The 20,757-nt window shown below is 39.6% G+C and overlaps 2 protein-coding genes across 3 annotated transcripts in view; both read right to left on the bottom strand.

Moving 5' to 3' along the window:
* Positions 1-4,745, bottom strand: part of LOC120609297 (exostosin-2-like) — a 78,404-nt gene extending 73,659 nt beyond the window's left edge. Inside the window, exon 1 of the mRNA XM_039871723.1 lies at positions 4,731-4,745. Within this exon, the coding sequence (XP_039727657.1) occupies positions 4,731-4,745 (15 nt within the window). The remainder of the gene's footprint in view (positions 1-4,730) is intronic.
* Positions 4,746-6,535: 1,790 nt separating this feature from the next.
* The window catches only part of LOC120606317 (exostosin-2), a 59,565-nt gene continuing 45,343 nt past the window's right edge, over positions 6,536-20,757 (bottom strand). For both annotated transcript variants that reach the window (XM_039867493.1, XM_039867504.1), the window contains exon 8: positions 6,536-6,703. In XM_039867493.1, coding sequence (XP_039723427.1) covers positions 6,551-6,703 — 153 coding nt within the window. In that variant the 3' untranslated portion in view covers positions 6,536-6,550. The remainder of the gene's footprint in view (positions 6,704-20,757) is intronic.

The raw sequence follows: 20,757 nt of genomic DNA, 5'->3' as shown, positions 1-20,757 counted from the left end.
GAGAGAGAGCGAGCGAGCGAGCGAGCGAGCGCACATGCCAAATATGAAGATTCCACCTCTCGTTGGAGCAACAAGGAAAACTTTCTACTCTGCAGCTGTAATGACCGATTAGAAAATTACACTTAAATATTAATTACTTAGAAGGCATGTAAGTAGGATAGGATATTAGAAATAGAAACAAAATTCATTATCCTGACATTGAAATACCCCAAAACTGCATTTTCCTAGTAACTTCTACTACTGAATCATTTAAGCAGACCTCAAGGGAGGATTAAAATGGGCCCTGAAACAAGGGGAAAGCGAATTTGATGTGTTAGTAAGTGAGAGCTGGGGCATGAAGGATGGCTTTGCCAAACATTCAATATGTTCTTAATTAATCTGCTGCCAGATCAAACTCCGACAGACTCCAAAAAACTGTTCTACTCTCTGCTCTCCTACAAGTTGTGTGATGTAAGGAAGCAGTCGGGTTGATTCATGAATGCTGGAGCCATAAGAGTGGACTCTAAGCAACAGGAGGGGGACCGCCATCCAGGGAAGCAACGGGTGCAGATTCACCCACCACCCCAGAGCTGCCATGCAGATGTGTGTTGCACAGGCATACCTGTCTCTACCAAGGAGGATCTAGGTTGCTTGTGCAAAAGACCTGATTGACACGATCGTCTTAACGAGCCCCCTGAGGTTGTCTTATATTCCTTATAACCTCCCCATCCAGATCTGGGTGGTGATCTAGTCTTTTCCATTTTCTATCTGACCATCAGAACCGGCCGAGTTCTTTGACTGGGGCCCCAGATCAAGCTCTTTGGATCTTCCTGCATCTTCTCCATCCGCAGATCCAACTCAGCTTTCTTTATTCTCCGGCTACTGATGACCTGAGACTTTCTAGCTTGTTTCCACAGAAGTAACTACAGATAGAAAACAATTCAAAGGCAAAGGCTACTCAAGGAAAGGTTTGGAATTTGGAATTTAGAGTATAATAAACTGCTTGTACTACTGTGATCCTATCCATGTGAAACCTCAAAAAAGATCTTCAAAAAGCTTAAACTTCCTTAAAATTCAAGCTAAAATTTCTAAATTCCATACATACTTTAGTTATACCTAGGCAGTGGGAGGAAGAAGGGGAGAATAAGCCCAGAAGGCCTCCTGGGGGGCTGGGTAGGCTTTCAAATTCCAGAGAAACATTCCACAACCTGGAAATTAAAGGGCACTAAGTTGAGTTAAACAGACTCTTAACCCGGTATCTTTTCAACTTAGAATTCTGCTTCATGCATCTGAGCTGGAGCTTCTTCAGTCTGCAGAGTGATTTACTGCTTGTTAGTGTTTACGGCTGAGTGATACTTTCAGCTGCAGGTACAACTATAACCTTTGTGAGTGAGGGCTGCTGTCTGGACATCTAAGTACAAGCAGCCCTGAATTTTTCATGTAGCTGAGACAGATGCAGTCTAAATCCAGTCTCTAGATGCTTCTAATCCAAGCCTTAGGGGTCCATAAAGAGAACTGGGAGAGAGGGAGAGCCTTCTCCAGTCACTGAGTTAGGACACCCGCAGTGAATCGATACCCCATCGAAGCATGGTCCCTTGACCAGCAGCATCGAAACCACTTGGGAACTTGCTAGAAATGCAAATTTTAGGATCCCACCCAGAATTAATCAATCTGAAACTTTGGAGTGAAATGGCAGCAATCTGTGTTTTAACAAGCCTTCAAGGAAATTCTGATGCACACTAAAAGAGAACCACTTCCCTAGGAACTCAAGGGCTACTGCAAACTCCTACATTTTACCCACAACTCGGATTCCTGCTCCTCATGGGTGGTAAATGCCAATCAAGGGCTCTTACGTGATACTCGGCCCGATCCCCTCCCTTTCTAGAAGTCTTTGAAAACAGGACTTGGACTGAGGCTTACAGGAAGTCCAGGTAAGGACGTAATCTTTGTCTGAGGCCTTTCTGCTAAGTCGCCTGCTAAGATTTCATGGGAACAAGCTCTCATTTTTCAAATTCATTCTTATGCTGGGTACAATAATCCATTTTAAGTTACTTCCCCCATTTTTCTCATCAATTTTTGTCAAAGGCCAGGGTACCCCTCCCCCTCCCCCTCCTATCTATCTTCCCTTTCTATTCTAGGCCTGGTATGGGCAAATATAGAAAAGAAAAAAATTCAGAGTATTTTTACTAGTGTTATCTATGGCAGCAAATTTGGGGGAAAAACTGTCAAGCTGGACTGGGTAAATAAAATTTTGACATATCTGTAAAATATTTTCCCATTATTTTTCTACAAGGTTATTTAAACCTTGTAGAAAAATAATGGGAAAATATTCCACTCTACAACACAACTTTAGGACTATATTACATATACTTTTAAACAATTGTTGCTGAGAAAATACGGTTTTGTCAACAAATGCCAGGAATCCACAAATTCACAGCGCTTGGCTCACTCCATCTCATATCACGTTTAGTGCTTACTTGCTCAGTCTCTGTCCTCCAGACACACTCACACCTGGCGGAGACCCATAAGCGAGGCGGGGGAGGGTGTCCGAGGAGATCCCTAGCTATACGGGCAAGGCCCAGATGTAGGGACGAGGCCTGCCACAGGGCGAGACCAGAAGTGACACTAACGTTAGGAGAGATACGGGTGTGGGGCATCTGGGGAGATGATAAAGTTTTGCTGATGTCTGCAAAAAGGGGAAAAAAATGAGAGCGTGGAGAGACTGAAATGTAGTAAAATACAGGCAGCCTTGACATGGGGAGCTATGAAAATTAATGATAAAAACAAACTCATCTCTTCATAAAGAACCTTAACGTGGTGAGAAATTCCTTCCAAAGAAGAGATTCAAAACAAAGGGCCAATGTCCCCATACCACACAGATCTGTTACTTTATAGTTATGCTTATGAATAGTTTTGTCAAACATTTTCAAGTTTTGAGAGTGTGGCATACATGCATAATGTAATCAGTCTCCTATCTGGTTACAGATGAGAATGGCAAAGCATCAGGTGACACCAACATTGGGTTTCTGCAAGGCCACCCCTCGCAGTCTTCCTAATCCACATGGATAGGTCATTAAACTAAGGCAGCTGCATCTGGCCAAAATAGGACTCTGCTCTCCCCCTGCCCCCTCTAGTCTGAGCGAGGTTAGTGCATGGCCGGAGGCCCTTTGAATAAAATAGACCATACCTTGATTTACTGACCCAGATTCACGCCTACTCCCACTTTGGGACCTCTGAAATTGTCAATTTGATGGAATCTAGAGGGGAGACTCCCCTGCAAGTTGGACTCTTAGCGATCACATCTACAGTAGGTTAAACATTCCTGATGGGGAGGGGCAAAGTCAACTATAAATAAATCAGTGCTACTCAGGCCCCTGTCAGTTGCTTTCACTGAAGATGCAGAATGTAAAATCCACAGCTTTAAAACAGGGCTCTCATTGCCTGAGCGCCTAGAAATGTGGTAAACACTCAATTACCCTAAAAATAACTATTTAAGGAAGACTTAAAGAAAAATATATAGAATATATTTTCCAATTGCATATCCAGATTTATGCTTTTTATATGTATGTTCTTTCCCAAATTGATAGAGTCCAGCACTTTGACCATTTTGTCCTGAATTAAAACATATCTATCTCAAAAACTGCAAAATTTCATGTACTGTTTTCTCCTATTTTATATTCTTATGACAGACAGAGAATGAAAATTCCAACCATTTAGCCTTATTAAATGTTTCTCAGAGCTTTAGATGAAAGTGCAGCATAAGGTCTCACTATTTCCATACTTCCTGGCTGGGTCATGACCATCCCACCTGTATGAATTCTCCTGAAAAGGAACAGATGTGATATGCTTTGTCTCGAGCTTGGACCACATGCTTGGAATAGTGGAAATGTTTCAGCCTGGAGGAGGCTCAACGGCTCCCTTAAAACTCCACGAGCAATTCAAGATCATCTACAGGTAGAAGACCTGGGTTCTCACTTGTTTACACAACTTGCTAGGCACTGAGAGTCTCGTTATGTCCGCTTTATAGATGAGAAAGAATTTATCAATTTCCCCACCTTCCCAACAGGTGGATGTCACATTGGTGTGTGAGTGAGCCTCGGATGGCGCAAGTCCTAGGATCCCGATCTTCGGCCTTCCCTCCTTTACATTATCAAGGGCCTCCTGTCCAAATCAACCTGTCCTAGGTATTATGAGGAAAATGAAGATAGCTCAGAAATTCCCTTAAGAAGGTTAAAATCTTACAGGAAATTATACTTCTACACATGTTAGGTGACAGGAAAGAAACGCGGATAATATGCTCTAAGAGTTACAAGGGGGAAAGATTACTTCCTGCTCAGGGGATCTGGCAAAACTTCATAAAGGAAGGAGCATATGAGCGGACCACTGAAATCTAGATAAAATGTGGACAGTTAAAGGCACTGGTGAAGAAAGGCACCTTAGTAAGAAGACCAACAGTCACAAAGGCAACAGAGAAGGAAAGGCGTGGAGTATTCGCAAGAACAACAGACTTGGGTTGCCAGAAATCCAGCACCCCCTGCTACAAGGCAGACCGGGGCCAGACTGGGGAAGGCCCTGCACTCACATCGAGTGTGGACTCCAGGACCGTCCTCACCGAGCACCCCCATGTGCCCATGTTCTCCATCTGGATAAACAACACCATATAACTCAGTTTTCCTAAATTCCCTCATTTGCCAGTTTGAACAGTCAATTCTCCCAGATATCGCTCAAATTTATCCTCTCTTAAGTCTCACCTGGATTCCTGACATAGTCTCTGGCCTCCAGTCTTGTCCGTTCTCCACACTGATGTCAGATTGAGTCAAAACACAATCTTAACATATTACTCCCCTGTTTAAATGTTTCAGTGATTTCCTATTATCCACAAAGAACACTCAACACCTTCCAAGAGATACAAAGTGTTTCGTGATCTGGGCCCTCTCCAGATTTCATGCTCTGCCTCTCCCTCGCAAACTTCCTTCACTCCTGCCACAAGTCCCTTGCCTATAACCTACATTTGCACGTACGCTACAGCAGGGTATGCCTACATATCACTTCATTTGAGCAGATTCAACTTGGTGCTCACCATTGGCAATTTCGAGTTTTGCTTTTTGGATTTTTTTATCCAAATATTTCTGATCTGCAGTTGGTTGAACACGCAGATGCAAGAACTCACAGAATTCAAACCCACAGATATGGATGGTCAACTGTATACTATATAGAATGAAATGGAAATAAGTCTATGATCTGTTATTAAAGTAAAAAAGGCAAGGAACAGAACAATGTGCATAGCATGATCCCATTTGTGTTCTATAATCACATAATTATGCTTATATGTAAATAGAAACATTCTAGAAGGTTACCTTTGGCAATGGATTCAAAGGAGGAGACTGGAGAGAAGGAGACTTTATTTCAAGCAAAACAGAAAGGTATTTGTTGTTGTTTTATCTGACTGTACCCTAAGCATATATTTACTTCTCAGGCACCCTCACTTCAGGAAGTGTCCTGACCGCTCCCAACCAGGAGGTGCCCCCCCTGTACTCCCCGGGGCTCTGGCACGAGCTCTTACACAGTCATTGCCTTACTTGCTGGCTTCCCAAGTTAGTGGAGAGTTCCTCTGAGGGCAAGGACTGGTTTCTTTTTCTGCATTCCCAGCACCTGGTGGAGTGCCTGACACACAGTAACCGTTTAATAGAGTTTGGAGGAAGAGAGGGAAGGAAGAAGGGAGGAAAGGAGGAAGGGAGGGAAAGAGAATCCTATATGAAGATTAACCCACTGGCAGCATACAGCACTACTGAGAGAAGGGAGAATAAGGAGGCAAGGAGGACTGGCCAGGAAGAGCGCGATGATTGGAATGAAGAATGGAGTCTAGTTATCTTCTACGAAAGCCTTGGGGTCTGTGAGCTAGACAGCCAGGTGTGCTCCACCAGGAAGTAATAACTGCCAAGCCCAGAGGTTCAGGCATTTTCAGTGAAATAGAAGGTCTGGCAGCTCCACGATCCCTACAATGCCACAAGGGCCTTGTGACTCGTTCAAGAAGCCCTGAAAGCAGCATCTGAGCACCTCATCTCTCTGATAGAAATACCAGGGGCTTCAGCCATAGTGAGAAAGTGACTGGCAATCCATAATGCCTCTAGATCACCTTTGCTGATTATTTTCCTCATGGGGTACTGGAAATCTTAATTGAAATAATCCATGATAGGGATTAGCATGATCCCTAGCAGAGAGCGCTTAAAATATAAACTATTATTAGTAAGTAGTTTACAGAATCTTTTCAAGAGTTCTAAGCACTACAACTGCAAAAATCATCAGGAAGTCTTTGATTTCCAAGAATACCCAGGCCTCCCCATTTAGCTCTGCAATAAATAAACATACTGCCTTCCCAAGCACATCTGAAACAAACTAGAAGCTGCAGCTTCTGTATATCCTACTCTTGTCATCATTTCAAAATTAAGCTGGCCTTATCAGACCCCAAGTAGAACAGCACACTTTCATCTTAGAATTGAAATAACCTTTACAAATTCAGTACATTTTACTTTGTCCCATCCTAACAGCTGGACTGCGTCTGACGTGGCTACTAGCACTGGAATTCACTCACCACGGCCGGAGGGTCGTTCCATTCTTCATAGGAGATGGCAGCGTATGGATAGATCCGGTCGTTGATAATCTGCAGGGTGGCCAGGGCAATGGCTTTGATGGACTGGAAGTACGCATCCCAGAACCACCGTGCCTGGGAAGGAAACGACACTGTATTAAGTGAGCAAGCGAAACAGTGGAAGAACTAGATGCTCTATCACACCCAACTCCAGGGCTGGGTAATTCCTTTATTCCCCCAAAGCGGGGAGCCTACAGCAAATACTCCCTGCTGTTCACGCTTGCTCCATCACAAGTGTGCATTTATCAAGCAGAATGTGAGCAAGGGAAGTGCACGCTGGATTTGATGTAGACATGAAAGAAATGTGATGGTGAAAACGTCATAGTTATACCAGAGCAAGTTTACAATCTTTTTTTTAGTTATAACATACATACAGTAAAGGCACAAATCTTAAGTGTACAGCTCAATGAATTTTTACATATGTACATATGTTTAGTACTACGGCTAAGATAAAGATACAGAACTTTCCAGCCCTCAAGATTCCCTTATGCTGCTTCCCAGTATCTCACCCTTCTAAGAGTAAATCGTTCTGATTTCTATTTTGCCAATTACTGAATTTCATACAAATGGAATCGAACGATATTTACTCTTTTCTGTCTTCTTTTGCTCAACACTTATAATATTTAAATCAGCTTTTGACATCAAGATTATGCTGACCTCATAAAATGAGTTGAAAAGTGTTCCCCGTTTTCTATTCCTTGAGGAATTTTATGCAAGATTAGCATTATTTCTTCCTTAAACGGTTTAGAAGAATTCATCAAAAAGCCATCTGAGCTAGGTGTTCCTTAGTGTGTGAAGGTTTTAACTTGTGGATTAAAGATTTCAAATCATAAATATAGGATTACGCATATATCTTTATGTGCATGTGTTTTGTAAGTAGTATTTTTCAAGGAACATATTTATTTCATCTAAATTGTTAAATTTATTAAACTAAAAGTGTGTTGTCTTTTTAATGCCTATGGAATCTAAAGTAATACACTTTTCATTCCTGATACTGATAATCTGTATTTTCTCTTTGTACTTGACCAATCTTATTAGAGGTTTATCATGTTTATTAATCTTCTCAAAAAAACATTTTTTGGTTTTGTTGATTTTATCATATATTTTTTCTCTATTTTGTTCATTTTTGCTATTATTTTTATTATTTCTTCTATTTTGGGAGACTTTTACTTATCTTGCTTTTAGTTTCTTGAGATTGAAGTTTAGATAATTTCAATCTTTCTTTGTTTCTAATGTATGCATTTAAAGCTATAAATTTGCTTCTGTGCACTATTTTAAATGCATCTCACACATTTATATATTTTTACTATAATTCAGGTTAAAATAGTCTAATTTCTATTGTGATATCTTCTTTGACTCATTTTAGAAGTATATTGTTTAATTTTTAAACATTTGAGGAATTTCTATTTATGTGTTACAGATTTCTACTTTGATTGCACTGTGGTCAGAGAACATACAGTATTATTTCAATACTTGTAATTTATTTAAACTTGATTTATACGTATTATTTCAATGCTTTGTAATTTATTTAAACTTGATTTATGGCCCAGCACATTGTTTACTTTTGTAAATAATCTAGATGTCTTGTAAAAAGTGTATTCTGCAGTTGATGAGTATAATGTTCTATAATTGTCAAGTAGAGTAAGTTGATTATTAGTGCTATTTAAATATTCTAAATCTTTACTGATTTTTTTCTGCCTGTGTGTGTATACGTATATGCATGCATGTAAGTTTATTTCCACACTTTTACTTTCAAACTTGTGTCCTCAAGGCTTGTCTCAAGATTGTCTCTTGTAAGAGGAATATGAATGGATTTTAATAAAATATTAAATCCAAAAATCTTTGGCTTCCAATTGTATATATAGTCCCATTTATACCTCATGTGATTATTGATGTGACTGGGTTTAAATGTGTGATCATTCTACTTGTTTCAACTGTTCTTTGTTCCTTTATTTCTTTCTTGCCTTCGGAATCGATCAAACAAATTTTATTATTACCCCATGTTTTTTTCTTCATGAGCTTACTGGTTCTTTGGTCTTGTTATTCTTTTAGTAGCCATCTAAGCAATTAAAGTAAGCATCATTGATTTATATTATACTTCAAATTAGTAATTTTACAACGTACCAAACAATTTAAGAACCTCTCTTTAGCCTCTCCCATCTGTTGTGCTATTAGTAGCAAATATTTTTCTTCTACATATTTTAAATCCCGTAAGACATCACTATTATTGATTTAAAAAGTAAATTTTCACTTATATTTATCATACAATTTCTTTTTATGGTATTCTTCATATACAGCTGAGCTTCCATCTCAAATTATCTTCCTGCTGCTCGAAGAACTTGTTATTGTTGTTGTTTTTGCTGAAGGCCAGTTGACAGCAAAAGCTCTCTGTTTTTATTTGTTTGAAAGTTTTTTCCCCACACATTCGTTTTGGAAGGATACATTTGCTGAGTAGAGAATTCTAGGCTAGCCATCTTTTTTCCAGCACATTTAAGATACAACTTCATTGTCTTTTGGCTTCATCCTATAATTGCTAATAAGTCAGCTGTCGGCCTTACTGGTGCTCCTTGTGGTAACATACCTTTTGTTTCTGACTGCGTTTAAGCTTTCTCTGTCTTTGGCTTACAGAAATTTAACATGATGTGCCTAAGTATGACTCTGCACTTATTCCACTAAGGAGTACAGACCTTGTTCAAGCTATGGTTTGATGTCTTTCACTGTTTTCAGAAATTTCTCAGCCAATATTTCTTTAAATATTGGTTGTCACATTCTCTTCTTCTAGGACTATAAATACACATATATGAAATGTTTTCACTGTGTCCCATAGATCTCTTATTCTATTTTCTGTATTTTTCCTCTCTGTGCTCCAATCTGGGTATTTTCTACCAATTTTCTCCATGGTCCAATAATCCTCTCTTGTTTGTGTATGTGTGTCTTAAAGCCATGTACTGAATTCTTAATTTCGTTCTTATATTTTTCAGTGCCAGAATTTCCATTTGACTTTTTTAAAAGATTTTTTTTTTAAATTCTCCATTTTTTATACTTACTGAACATAGTTCCTGACTGATAATTCCAGTATCTGAATCACCTGTAGGTCTCTTTCTATTATCTGTTTTTTCTTTTCATTTTGGTCATTTGGTTTCAATTTCTAGCATGCCTCTTCATTTTTTATTTGATGCTAGACATTCTGTATTAAAAACTGTAGACGTTCTGGGTGATCTAGATTATCTTCTTCTTAAAATTGTAATATATTCTCACTGAATGCAATTGGACCACTTTAACCCTGTTGGTAGTTAGTTTTAAGTTTTGTTAGGGCCAACATTTCCCAGCTTTCCCTTACTCTTAAGGTAGGGCTCCCTGGAGCCTTCAGTTAAAGCTTTGGTTATTTACCATGACCCCTCCAGCTTGGCGGGCCTTGAACACAATCTTTATCTCATCAGCACTAGATATGGTTGTCGGAATGTTTACACAGCTTGTTAGGCTTCCAGCTGCTTCTTTCTGCAGGGATTCTGGGAGTCTTGCTCTGATCGTGTGCATCTTAGAAGCTGGCAAACACCTCAAGGGAAGATTGCCTGTTTTCTGCTTACTTCCCTGCAGTCCCCTTTTTCCTTGGGTTCTGTCCTTTAAATCCCAGATACTTTCATAGCCCCTAACTCCAACCTCTCAGCCCTGAGGGTCTGCCGCTTTCTGCTAGGACTCCACACTCATGTACTGTGAATTAGAACACGCCCACAGGGAAAAAACTATAGTGAAAATACAGCTTGTCTCAATGCGCTTCCCTTCTCTCGGGAATCATGCTTAGTCCCTCAAGTACTGACTGTACTGGTTGTTCTTCAATGCCTCTAAACTCTTGTTTTATTTATTTTCATAAGCTTTTATACTTCTTCTTTTTTTTGGCAAGAGGGTTACTTCAATACCAGTTACTCTGTCCTAGTTCAATACAGTCTTTTGAAAGAGGACAGTTTCTTATCCAAGCAGAGTTTAAACTAGTTTCCTAGCCAAAGCAGGATGCTGACCTAGATGACCTCTCCACAGCTTTGTTCAGACTTATAATTCCACTCGAAATCAGAGGCTATTAGGATTTACACAAGAGGGTGAAAGTATGAAAATTTAACATGAGGAAATTGGAAGCGTAACCAAGAGAGGTGGAAGAAAAAGACACTTTCTGGTTTTGACTTGCCAACTTTGGTTCTGTTTGCTGGGCAAGTCCTCTTTATTCATTAAAGCCCAGGATAATTTCTGAGTTATGTGACAACTATTCTTTTGACTAATTATATGAAAAAGGCAAAAGCATTACGATGAGAATTTGTCCTACTCAATGAAAAGCTGAAACAGATTTAGCCTCCAAGGCCATCTGACTGAAGCTGTCCTGTAGCTTCCCAGATGGGTACAGCCTGGGGGCCTGCTGGCTGCCTGCTGCTGCTTCTCAGATACACCCTACTCACTCTAATCTCATTCCTGCTTAAATTCACGTCGCTGCTTTCCTTCCCCTCTTCTAGTCAAAATATTTACAATTTGAGACCTGAAAAAATTTACCTTCTCTGTGAAACCATAACTGATCACCCCAAATATCAACAATCTCTCCTTACTATGAAATCCCATAGCACTTACAGCCTTTATCTTACAAGTTATTTCTGTTATATACTGTTCTATAATTGCTTTACTGTTATTTCAGATGACATTTTTCTCTCTCCAGCGAGATGATGAGTTCCTTGAGTGTAGAAACTGGCAATTTTATTATTATTATTATTATTTATTATTATTATTATTAGCATCTTTGCAAATGTCAGAATATTTTATCTGCTGCAAAGCACTTTTGAACTCATGATCTCATTACTCTTTATAACCAGCTCATCCCTTATGTGAGGCAGATACGAATTTCAATTTATATGTGAGATACAAAGATGTTAAGTAGCAGAGTCACGACTCAAACATATGAATCTTAACTCTAAATTCAGACCTTTCCCCACTCCTTTCTAGAGAATTAAGAGTACTAGCACATGGTAAGTTTTACGAAATGGTCCTTTTTCAAGAAACTGAAAGGTGTAAAAATTCACTAAGAAGCTTAAATACACACATCCTAAATTTTTACCGGCCTTTCTAGCCAAATGGATCCATCACCTTTTATTTTAAATCATATTCGAATCAAACCGCATTCAAGCATTTCAAAGCTTTATGCTCACCTTTAATCAGAGTGGAGACAGCAGCCTTTGGGATTTATAAGAAACAATGATTGGTAACAAATCCACCTAGAATACCAGCCAAGGGCACAACTGTAGGACAGAACTTCTAATTTAAGATGTTTCAAATCATCTCACCCTGTCCACCAAATTGAGAATCACTTGGAAAAGAAGCAAGCTTTGCTAATAATCATAACTCAAGTGTCTCAGCCCGAGGATACACGAACTTCTCAGGCTTAATTGTTTCTGCAGAACCTCTATAACACCTTGAAGTGTTTAGAAGGCATTATAATTTGCAGCTCTTCCAGGATGCGGTGTCAGCCGCTTGTCCACAGAGGAAGGAGTTTTCAGCTACACTGGCAATACCCGAAAGCATCACAGTTCTCATCCAGTGAGCAAATGCAAAAGTTTAGTATGTTTTGGGTTTTTTTCCTCCTAAAACATGGGCCACATTTATCTCTATCTGAAAGTTTGAACGAGGGATTCTACAGCAGCTATACAAATTCTCCAGTCCCTGTACACAGTGGAAGCTACACAGTTGAAGAGCTAAGTCACATGTGTTACTGGTCATACCATTATCATCGAGAACAAAGCATTTAACCTTTCATTAAATGGGCACCACCATAATTTTGTAAAACATGTGGGTTTCAAAGCATAGGAACTATAAAGTTTCTATGACGCTTTCAAACACAAGAATAAAAAACTCATAAAGGGCAAGAGTAGGGCCAACTTAAAACGTAGGTACTTCAAACTGAATTGAAACTGCTACTTCAGTTTATCCATCAATTAAACGTGCTTAATTTCTTTGATTTTCAGTAACATAAAGCCAACAGGATCAGCAATAACAAGTGTTTAAAGGAAGTCCGTGCGGTACAGCAGAAAGAACCATGGCTATGAGCATCGTGCGCAATTTCAAATTCCTTAACCTCTCTTGTTTTTTGAATCTGCAGGCTACAGATGTATCATACCACGTATCTCATGCAGTTGTGACGATTCAATGAGATGAGGTTCGTGAAGCTCTTTGCTCAGTGCTAGTGCGGAACAATCAGAAAATGTTAGCTCTCTCCTCAACGCGTACATCCATCCTGTCCTTTTAGGTCTTTGTCACTAACATTAAAATATCTTCAACACTTTTGGGGGTGGGAATGAGGAAAGGGGAGGAGGAGAGACAGAATGGGATCCCAATGTTACACTCCGTCCCTCTCGATGCTTGAAGACAGTTGAGAAATCCAACTGGTCAGAGAATAGAGTTAGAAATAATAAAAATACATCAAGTAGGAGTTTGACAGGACTTTATAATGACAAGTATCGCAACCAATAACATGTGCCTTCTAGCTTAATCTCTAAGCTTCCAAGGAAGAAGATACTACTCCAGAAACCATAAGCGTGGGAATACATCTGGTTTTGCTCACTCTGAACTCCCAGCCTCTAGCCTGTCAAAGAGGAGGCAGTCAAACGTTTGTGGAAAGAACAAATCCACTTAACAACACTGCCTCACAGGCACCACTAGGGTCTCACAGAACTTTCCAAATTTTCCAAGTTCCAATCCACAAGGTTAAAGAGGCAAATCATCATTTAGTAATAATGATTGCATCTAACATACAGAATTTTAAAAGGTGAGGGATGGAGGAAGTGGATTTGAGGGAGGAAAACCAAATTTCAAAGCGTGACAAGCTCCTCCGGGAGCGATGGGACACACAAATTATTTCAGCTTTGGAAGAGCACAGAAGGCAGAGGTGGCTGCCACAGAAGCGGCCAAAGAAAACAGCTAAAATTTTGAAGAATTCTTAAAAATGAGTGCGAGCAAGCAACACAGTCTGGAACCTCCAGGCACAAAGGAAGTCTGCGTTTACTTGCAAGCTCTTTTCTGCTGGATGTTCTTGAGAAAGACTGGAACAGGTAAGGAACCCAAAGAGAGTCCTCCCCACAGCACACAGATACAAAACCCTGCACACTTCTGGGACTTTTTTTTCCCATCCAAAGCAAAAGCCTTAAACTGCTGGGGGAGTGGTGAAAACCCTCCTGTCCCCAGAGATCCCCCAGGTCCTCTCAGAGATCCCCCGCCCCGGGAGAGGAGAGGAAAGGCAGCCCGCCACTGGGGAGGGTTGATGCAAGAGCCTCTGCTGCTCTGAGAGGGGCAGGACACCCTCTCGCCAGCAATCCCAGACAAAGGTGCACTGCCATATGGGAGGAGCAGAAGCAAAAGCCATCTGTCTCTGGAGGACAAGCAAAAAACTTACTCGGGTCAGGATCCTGCACTGACACAAAGCAGAGGTCAGCTACCACTAAAGGAGGAGCGGGAAACTCTAACTCAAGACACCCTCCCCCCACCTCAGATTAAAGAGCAGAAATACAGCAGCCCCAGGGGGAAGAAGCAGGAACATGGAGAAAGCCCCACTTCCAAGGCCCATGCCAATGGACCTGCCTGAGCCTGAGGCTGGACCAGAAGAAGGGAGGATTTCACTGCCCCCACCAAGAGCCTACAGGCAGCGAAAGTATCACTGAGGAGGGAAAGGCTTCCTCTATGGCAAGGCCTGCTAAGAGCAGAGGGTGAGGTGGGAACTCAGAAAAACCTCAGAACCTCAGGCCCCACGCTAATAACAGAATTAGCCGCAACAGTAGCCGCATCTGACCACTGGCAGCATCTGAAGTCTGTGGTGTGAAGGTCAAGTGTAGCAACAGAAAAACCCAAACCCACCGCAATTACCAACTAGACTGAATCAACCTCCTGCAGTAATGGCCTGACAGAAGAGATTTGTCTATTTCTGGACATGACATTTACCTTAGTCTCTTGTTTTTCTAGACAGAATGTCCATCATTCAATCGAAATTTACCAGGGAAAAACCCCAAACAAGAGAAAACAATCCACTGTCATAATATGAAGCTGCCAACAGAACCAGACCCAAAGATGACCAAGATGTCAGAACTATTAGGACCTTAAGATGACTGTAATTAATATGTTAAAGAATCTAGTGAAAAAGGTAAACAACTTACATAAATAGAAGGGAATTTTCAGTAGAGACTGGAACTATAAAAAACAGTAAAATGAAAATGCCGGAAATAAAAAAATGTATCATAGATAAAGAATTCCTTTGACAGGCTTATATTTACATACAGCAGAGGGTAAAAATAAATAGTGAACTTGGAAATAGAAAAAGAAATGATCCAAACCAAAATGCAAAGAGAAAAAAGAGTGGAAGAAAACAGAACAGGGCATCCAAGAACTACAGAACGATATCGAATGTCCCAACATGCCCGGAACTGGAGTTCCAAGACGGGGTGGGAAACAAGGCAACACGTATATTTAAAGAAGTAATGGCTAAGAATTTCCCCAAATTAATGAAAAACAACAAAACACAGACCCAAGAAGCTCAGCGAACCGAGACAGATTAAATAAAATATTCACCTTCTCCCTCGAAAAGTTTAAAAAACAGCTGCACCATGAAAGATGCAAAAGTGCTTCTGCCTCTGAGCAGCCTAGGAGATTTAAGAGATATGCGCTAAAGGAAACTTTCTCTTAACACACTAACGTTGACAGAACCATTTATTTCAGGCGAAGGGCTGGAAAATATTTCCACACCTCATGGATTAATTTTTCAAAGCTATGTCTGAAGATGAATCTGAAACTTCCAAAGGGATTCCAAGTCTTTCCAAACACATGTACGAAAGGCACATTATGTCCTTTTCCTTTGTTTGCTGTGACAAAATAGAACCCATGAGCATCCCTGCCTTTCCAAAGTCTCCTCTGCAGCAGGCTCCTCGGGGCTACTCTGGGCCGCTTCCTCACGACCCTGCTGTGAAGGTGAGTGTGGCCGAGCAGGCGGCCTACTCCCCTCACAGATAACTTCGCCTCAGCCTGGAAGTAGCAGAGACAGGCTCTAAAAATCTCTAGCCGATGGTGGGGTCAAATTATAACCTTGAGAATTACTGCAAGCAAGATTGGTTCTGTTAATTCTTTTCCTTACTCCATTTTAATAAACATAACAATTACATGACAACTATATATTAGGAAAAAGAGTATCAAAAACCCCCCAGAGGCACTTCTCAGGGGCTAAAGGTTTTATAAAACTGTACTGTTATACTATAAAGTGACAATAATCAAAATGGCATGGTATTGGCAGAAAACAGATACATGGACCAGTGGAACAGAATCGAGAGCCCAGAAGTAAACCTATATATATATATATATATATATATATATATATATATATATATATATATATATATATATATAGGCAAGTAATTTTTGACAAAAAAAAAAGCCAAAAACATACAGTGGAGAAAGAAAAGCCTCTTCAATAAATGGTACTGGGAAAACTGGAAGGCCATCTGCAAAAGAATGAAATTAGACTGTTGTCTATCGCCATATGCCAAAATTAACTCAAAATGGATTAAGGATCTAACTATAAGACCTGAAACAATAAAATGCATAGAAGAAAACATAGGGACTAAACTTATGGACCATGGACTTAAAGAGGATTTTTATGAATTTGGCCTCAAAGGCAAGGGAAGAAAAAGCAAAAATAAATGAATGGGACTAGGCCAAACTAAAAAGCTTCTGCTCAGCAAAAGAAATTGTCAACATGGAAAGAGACGACCATCTGAATGGGAAAATATATTTGCAAGCAACACCTCCAATAAGGGCTTAATATCCAAAATATGACAAAGAACTCATACAACTTAATGACAACAAAAAACACAAATGATCCAATCAAAAAATGGGAAGAGGACCTGAACAGTGTGTTCTCCCCAGAGGACATATAAATGGCCAACAAATATATGAAAAGATGCTCAACATCGCTAGCTATCAGGGAAATGCAAATCAAAACCACAATGAGATACCATCCCATACCTGTTAGAATAGCTATAATCAACAGGACAAGTAATAAATGTTGGAGAGGATGCGGAATAAAAGGAACCTTCATACACTGCTGATGAGATTGCAAATTGGTACAGCCACTATGGAAAACAGTATGGAGGCTCCTCAAAAAAACTAAAAATTGATCTACCATATGATCCAGCAATCCCTCTACTGGGTATTTACCCCAAAGACTTGAAAACCCATATCCAAAAAGATATTTGCACACCGATGTTCATAGCAGCATTATTCACATTGGCCATGACATGGAAGCAACTGAAGTGTCCTACGATAGATATTGGCTAAAGAAGCTGTGGTACACATATACAATGGGCTATTACTCAGCCATAAGAAGAGATGAAATACTGCCATTTGCGACAACATGGATGGACCTCAAGATAATCATGCTAAGCGAAATTAGCTAGACAGAAAAAGTTGAAAATCAATAGACTAGTGGTTACCAGAGGGGAGGAGGGTGAGGGAAGGTAGACAGGGTAAGGGGGGGTCAAATATGTGGTAACAAAAAAAATCTAACTATGGGAGGTGAACACACAGTGTAAATATATATATGCCTTACTGTTAAAATGTACAGCTGAAACTTACTGGATTTCGTTAACCAATGTCACCATAAAAAAATTATTTTAAGAAACAAAACAAAACTGTACTGTGCCCATGTTACCAGTTTTTCTGGAGGAGTGAAGTTCACGAACATTTGATACACCTTTACTCGAGGATTCAACAAACAATAAGTAGAATTAACCTTCTGTAAAATAAAAAGAGATTCTGAAACAAACAAGGTTAATACACCTGGGATTTATGAGTATACCACTTTTTTTCTTAAAATATTTCTTGTGTTAATTTAGTTATGTTTAAAATATCTTATTACACAGAACGTGAGTGTTTTGTTTTTTCACTCCCTTCCTTATTCATGAAGCTCCTATATTTGTAGCATCACATGCATCCTCCACTGGAGAGGCTGATGCCTCTGGAGGCACCTTCCCTTCATCTAGTACAGTTTCCCCAACCCCGTCATCTCAATTATTTGAACGTGGCGCTTTAGGAACCTACATATATCACTCACTGGAATTTCACACAATGCCACAGACATAGTTGTTCATGTAGCAGAATTCGTTTCACAATTTTTTGGTAGGTGTAAATTTTTTTTTTTTTTAATGTACTCACCATACAAAGTTGTAACTGCTTTTTTTTAACTCTTTATTTTGAAATAATTTTAACCTTAGAGCGCAGTTGCGATGGTAGTACCCAGAGCTTCCCTAACACTAACATTTTGTATCACCATGGTACCGTGAATAAAATGAGGAAGTTAACATTTAGTTAATTCTATTAACTCATCTACAGACTTTTTTTTTTCTTCTTGGATGGTCTCAGCTTTCTGCTCGGGTCTTTTTTCTGTTCCGGGATCTGATCTGGGGAACTGCACTGCATTTAGCCGTCATGTCTCCTTAGTCTCCTCCAATCTGTGACGGTTCCTCAGTCTTTCCTTGTCATTCGTGACCTTGACACTCTTAAATAGTACTGGTCAGAAGTTTTGTAGAATGTCTCTCAATTTGGGTTGGTCTGATGTTATTAGACTAAGGTCATGGATTTTGGAGAATACTAGAGGCGACGTGCCCTTCTCTTTGCACGACATCAAGGGATACATGATATCGACACGACTTATTATTACAGGTGAAGTTAGCCCTGGTCACCTGGTTAAGGCAGGGCCTGTCAGAGTTCTCCATTATAAAGTTACATATTCTATTCATTAGAAGGAAATCGCCATGTTCAGTACATATCCAAGGGGAACATAATTAAACTCTACCTCCTGGAGGAAGGAAAACCAAAAAATTTAGCACGCTACTTTTAGTGTACTTTGACAGGGATAAAAATTACAAAATTGTATTCACTGATTATAATTTTTTACCCTAGTTTATGTACATACAATATGGCAGTCTAATAAAATTCTTAAATCTATGGGGATCAGTAGCCAGTAGAAAACATTCAAACATTTTCTTTCCTTAGCAATTTCACTAAAATTAAAAATCTGATGTTCATCTTAAATGTTAAGTTGAAGGCTGATAACGTATCTCATCTATTTAAAAGAGAAAAGCATATAGCCACTTTTTAATAAAAGTCTTAAGAGATGAAATATACTGAGCTCTCAAATACTTCAGAAATTTCTATTGCTTCTACTCTCATACTTTACTCTGCTGTAGACACAGAATTACTATACAAAAATAAAGTATCCAATTTGATCATTTGTAAAAGAATGAAATAAACCTAAGAAAATTAGAAGTAATAAGAGCACGGAAAAAGGGAAGAAATTTGAAAATAAACCCAAGTTCTTTCCATAGATTGGCTATTAAGAAAACCCTTGAGAATCAGCTAAAAACCTATTAGTGCTAAAATAAAAAAATCTGTAAAATAGCCAGCTACGAAATAACTTAAAATTAAAAACCCAAACTGTTCCATCCCAGGAATACCCAGTGAGATTTTACACACACACACACACACACACACACACACACACACACACACACACACACACACACACACACACACACACACACAAATGGCAGAGCTCTTCCTATTACCCCAACTTCTCAAAGTCCAAATTATTATTGTTAGTCCTTCTGACAGACATTAGCTGCATCCTCAACATACATTACTTTCTTTTCTAATTCATCTGACAATTTTTACACAAAGTTGAACATCTATTCTCTAACCCCTTTTTATTTCAAGGGTTGGGGAGGGACTCTCTAAAGGACTCTCTTCCCAGCTAGACTAAAAATTTACCAGCCTCCACTTAAGGGCAAGGATTCAAGAAATCAGCCAATAAACACTACAGATTTGGGGCACTGGGTTTCTATGGGTTCTCACAGCTTTATACTGGTATCCTGCAGTTCCTCTAGAGTAAGGCTCAAATGTCTTGAGAAATTGGAATGTATTAAGAAGGTAGAAAGCCATCTTCAATGTCGCAACTCATTTTTCCCAATAGCAGCAACAAAGTAGGACTAGACTTGGCTTAACCAGTAGGTTAAGAAGAATGTCAGACCAGTAGGGTCTCTATTTTAAGCTGTGTTGCTCTGAGGGAACAGCTGACATACATTTTAAATGTAGCCACTGCCCAGTGCAAGACCTAAAGTAGCACACTTTAGTGAACAATTTTTTGCTCTTCTCCTAGGATCTCATATAAGGCCCAATGATTCTTGCTAGGAATTAATATCTCCTAGGATTTAATCTCAATTGCATTTTTCCTCATCCCACATTCCCAGGCTTCTAAAAATATATTAGAATTTAGAATCCACAGCAGATTTGTTGTTAGTTTTGTCTTGTTTAAATAGTCTCTATCCAGTTGGCACTTAGGAAATGAAAAGGGGGGAAAATCATCTTAATATTAACACACAGTTATGAAACTCTATGCCATACTAAATGGACCCTTTCTCTCTTTGCCTTTCTCACCCTTCAAAGACATGGAGAACCTGCTCACAACCTTGCCCTTGGCTGGCTGCACAGTACCTGCTCCTTTAAACCTAACTTTCCCTACTCCTAGCATTTTGTTAACCATCTCTTCATTTCCCCCACTTTCCTGGCACTGCGATGAAGAAGTTTTTACATAGTCTTCCAGGCCATGCCTCCCTAGCATGCGCCCAAGAATTTCTAAAGGACTCTCTACATCAGCAGCAGCCCTATATTATATGAATAGTTGAATACACAACTTTCCCCTTGTGAAGCTTAATTTCTAGGCGTTCTAGATCTATTCTTACATCCAAAACTATGAGACACTGTGTTTCATAGGACAGGCAAGTACATGGACTAGTACCCGAATCTTATTCTGAAATAGAGCTCGTTGGAAAATTCCCAAAGGCCCATATAGCATGTCATCTGTTTAGAAGCATCCTTCTGTTCACCTCCAGTCTCATCTCAATATTTATATTTATGGGGAGTGATTAAAGAATTAACATGCAGTTAGTTCTACTTGTAGTTACCAGAGAAAATGGCTACAGCAAATATTCCTTAGTAATCGCAAAAACGTAAGGAAGAAGTCTGAACGATGAAGTCCACAACAATGCTTTCTAATGGCATATTAG

This window comes from Pteropus medius, unplaced genomic scaffold (genome assembly GCF_902729225.1).
Source record: "Pteropus medius unplaced genomic scaffold, Ma_sr-lr_union100, whole genome shotgun sequence".
Taxonomy (NCBI): domain Eukaryota; kingdom Metazoa; phylum Chordata; class Mammalia; order Chiroptera; family Pteropodidae; genus Pteropus; species Pteropus medius.
Note: the sequence above shows the minus strand (reverse complement) of the source record. Positions and strands in the feature narration are given on the sequence as shown.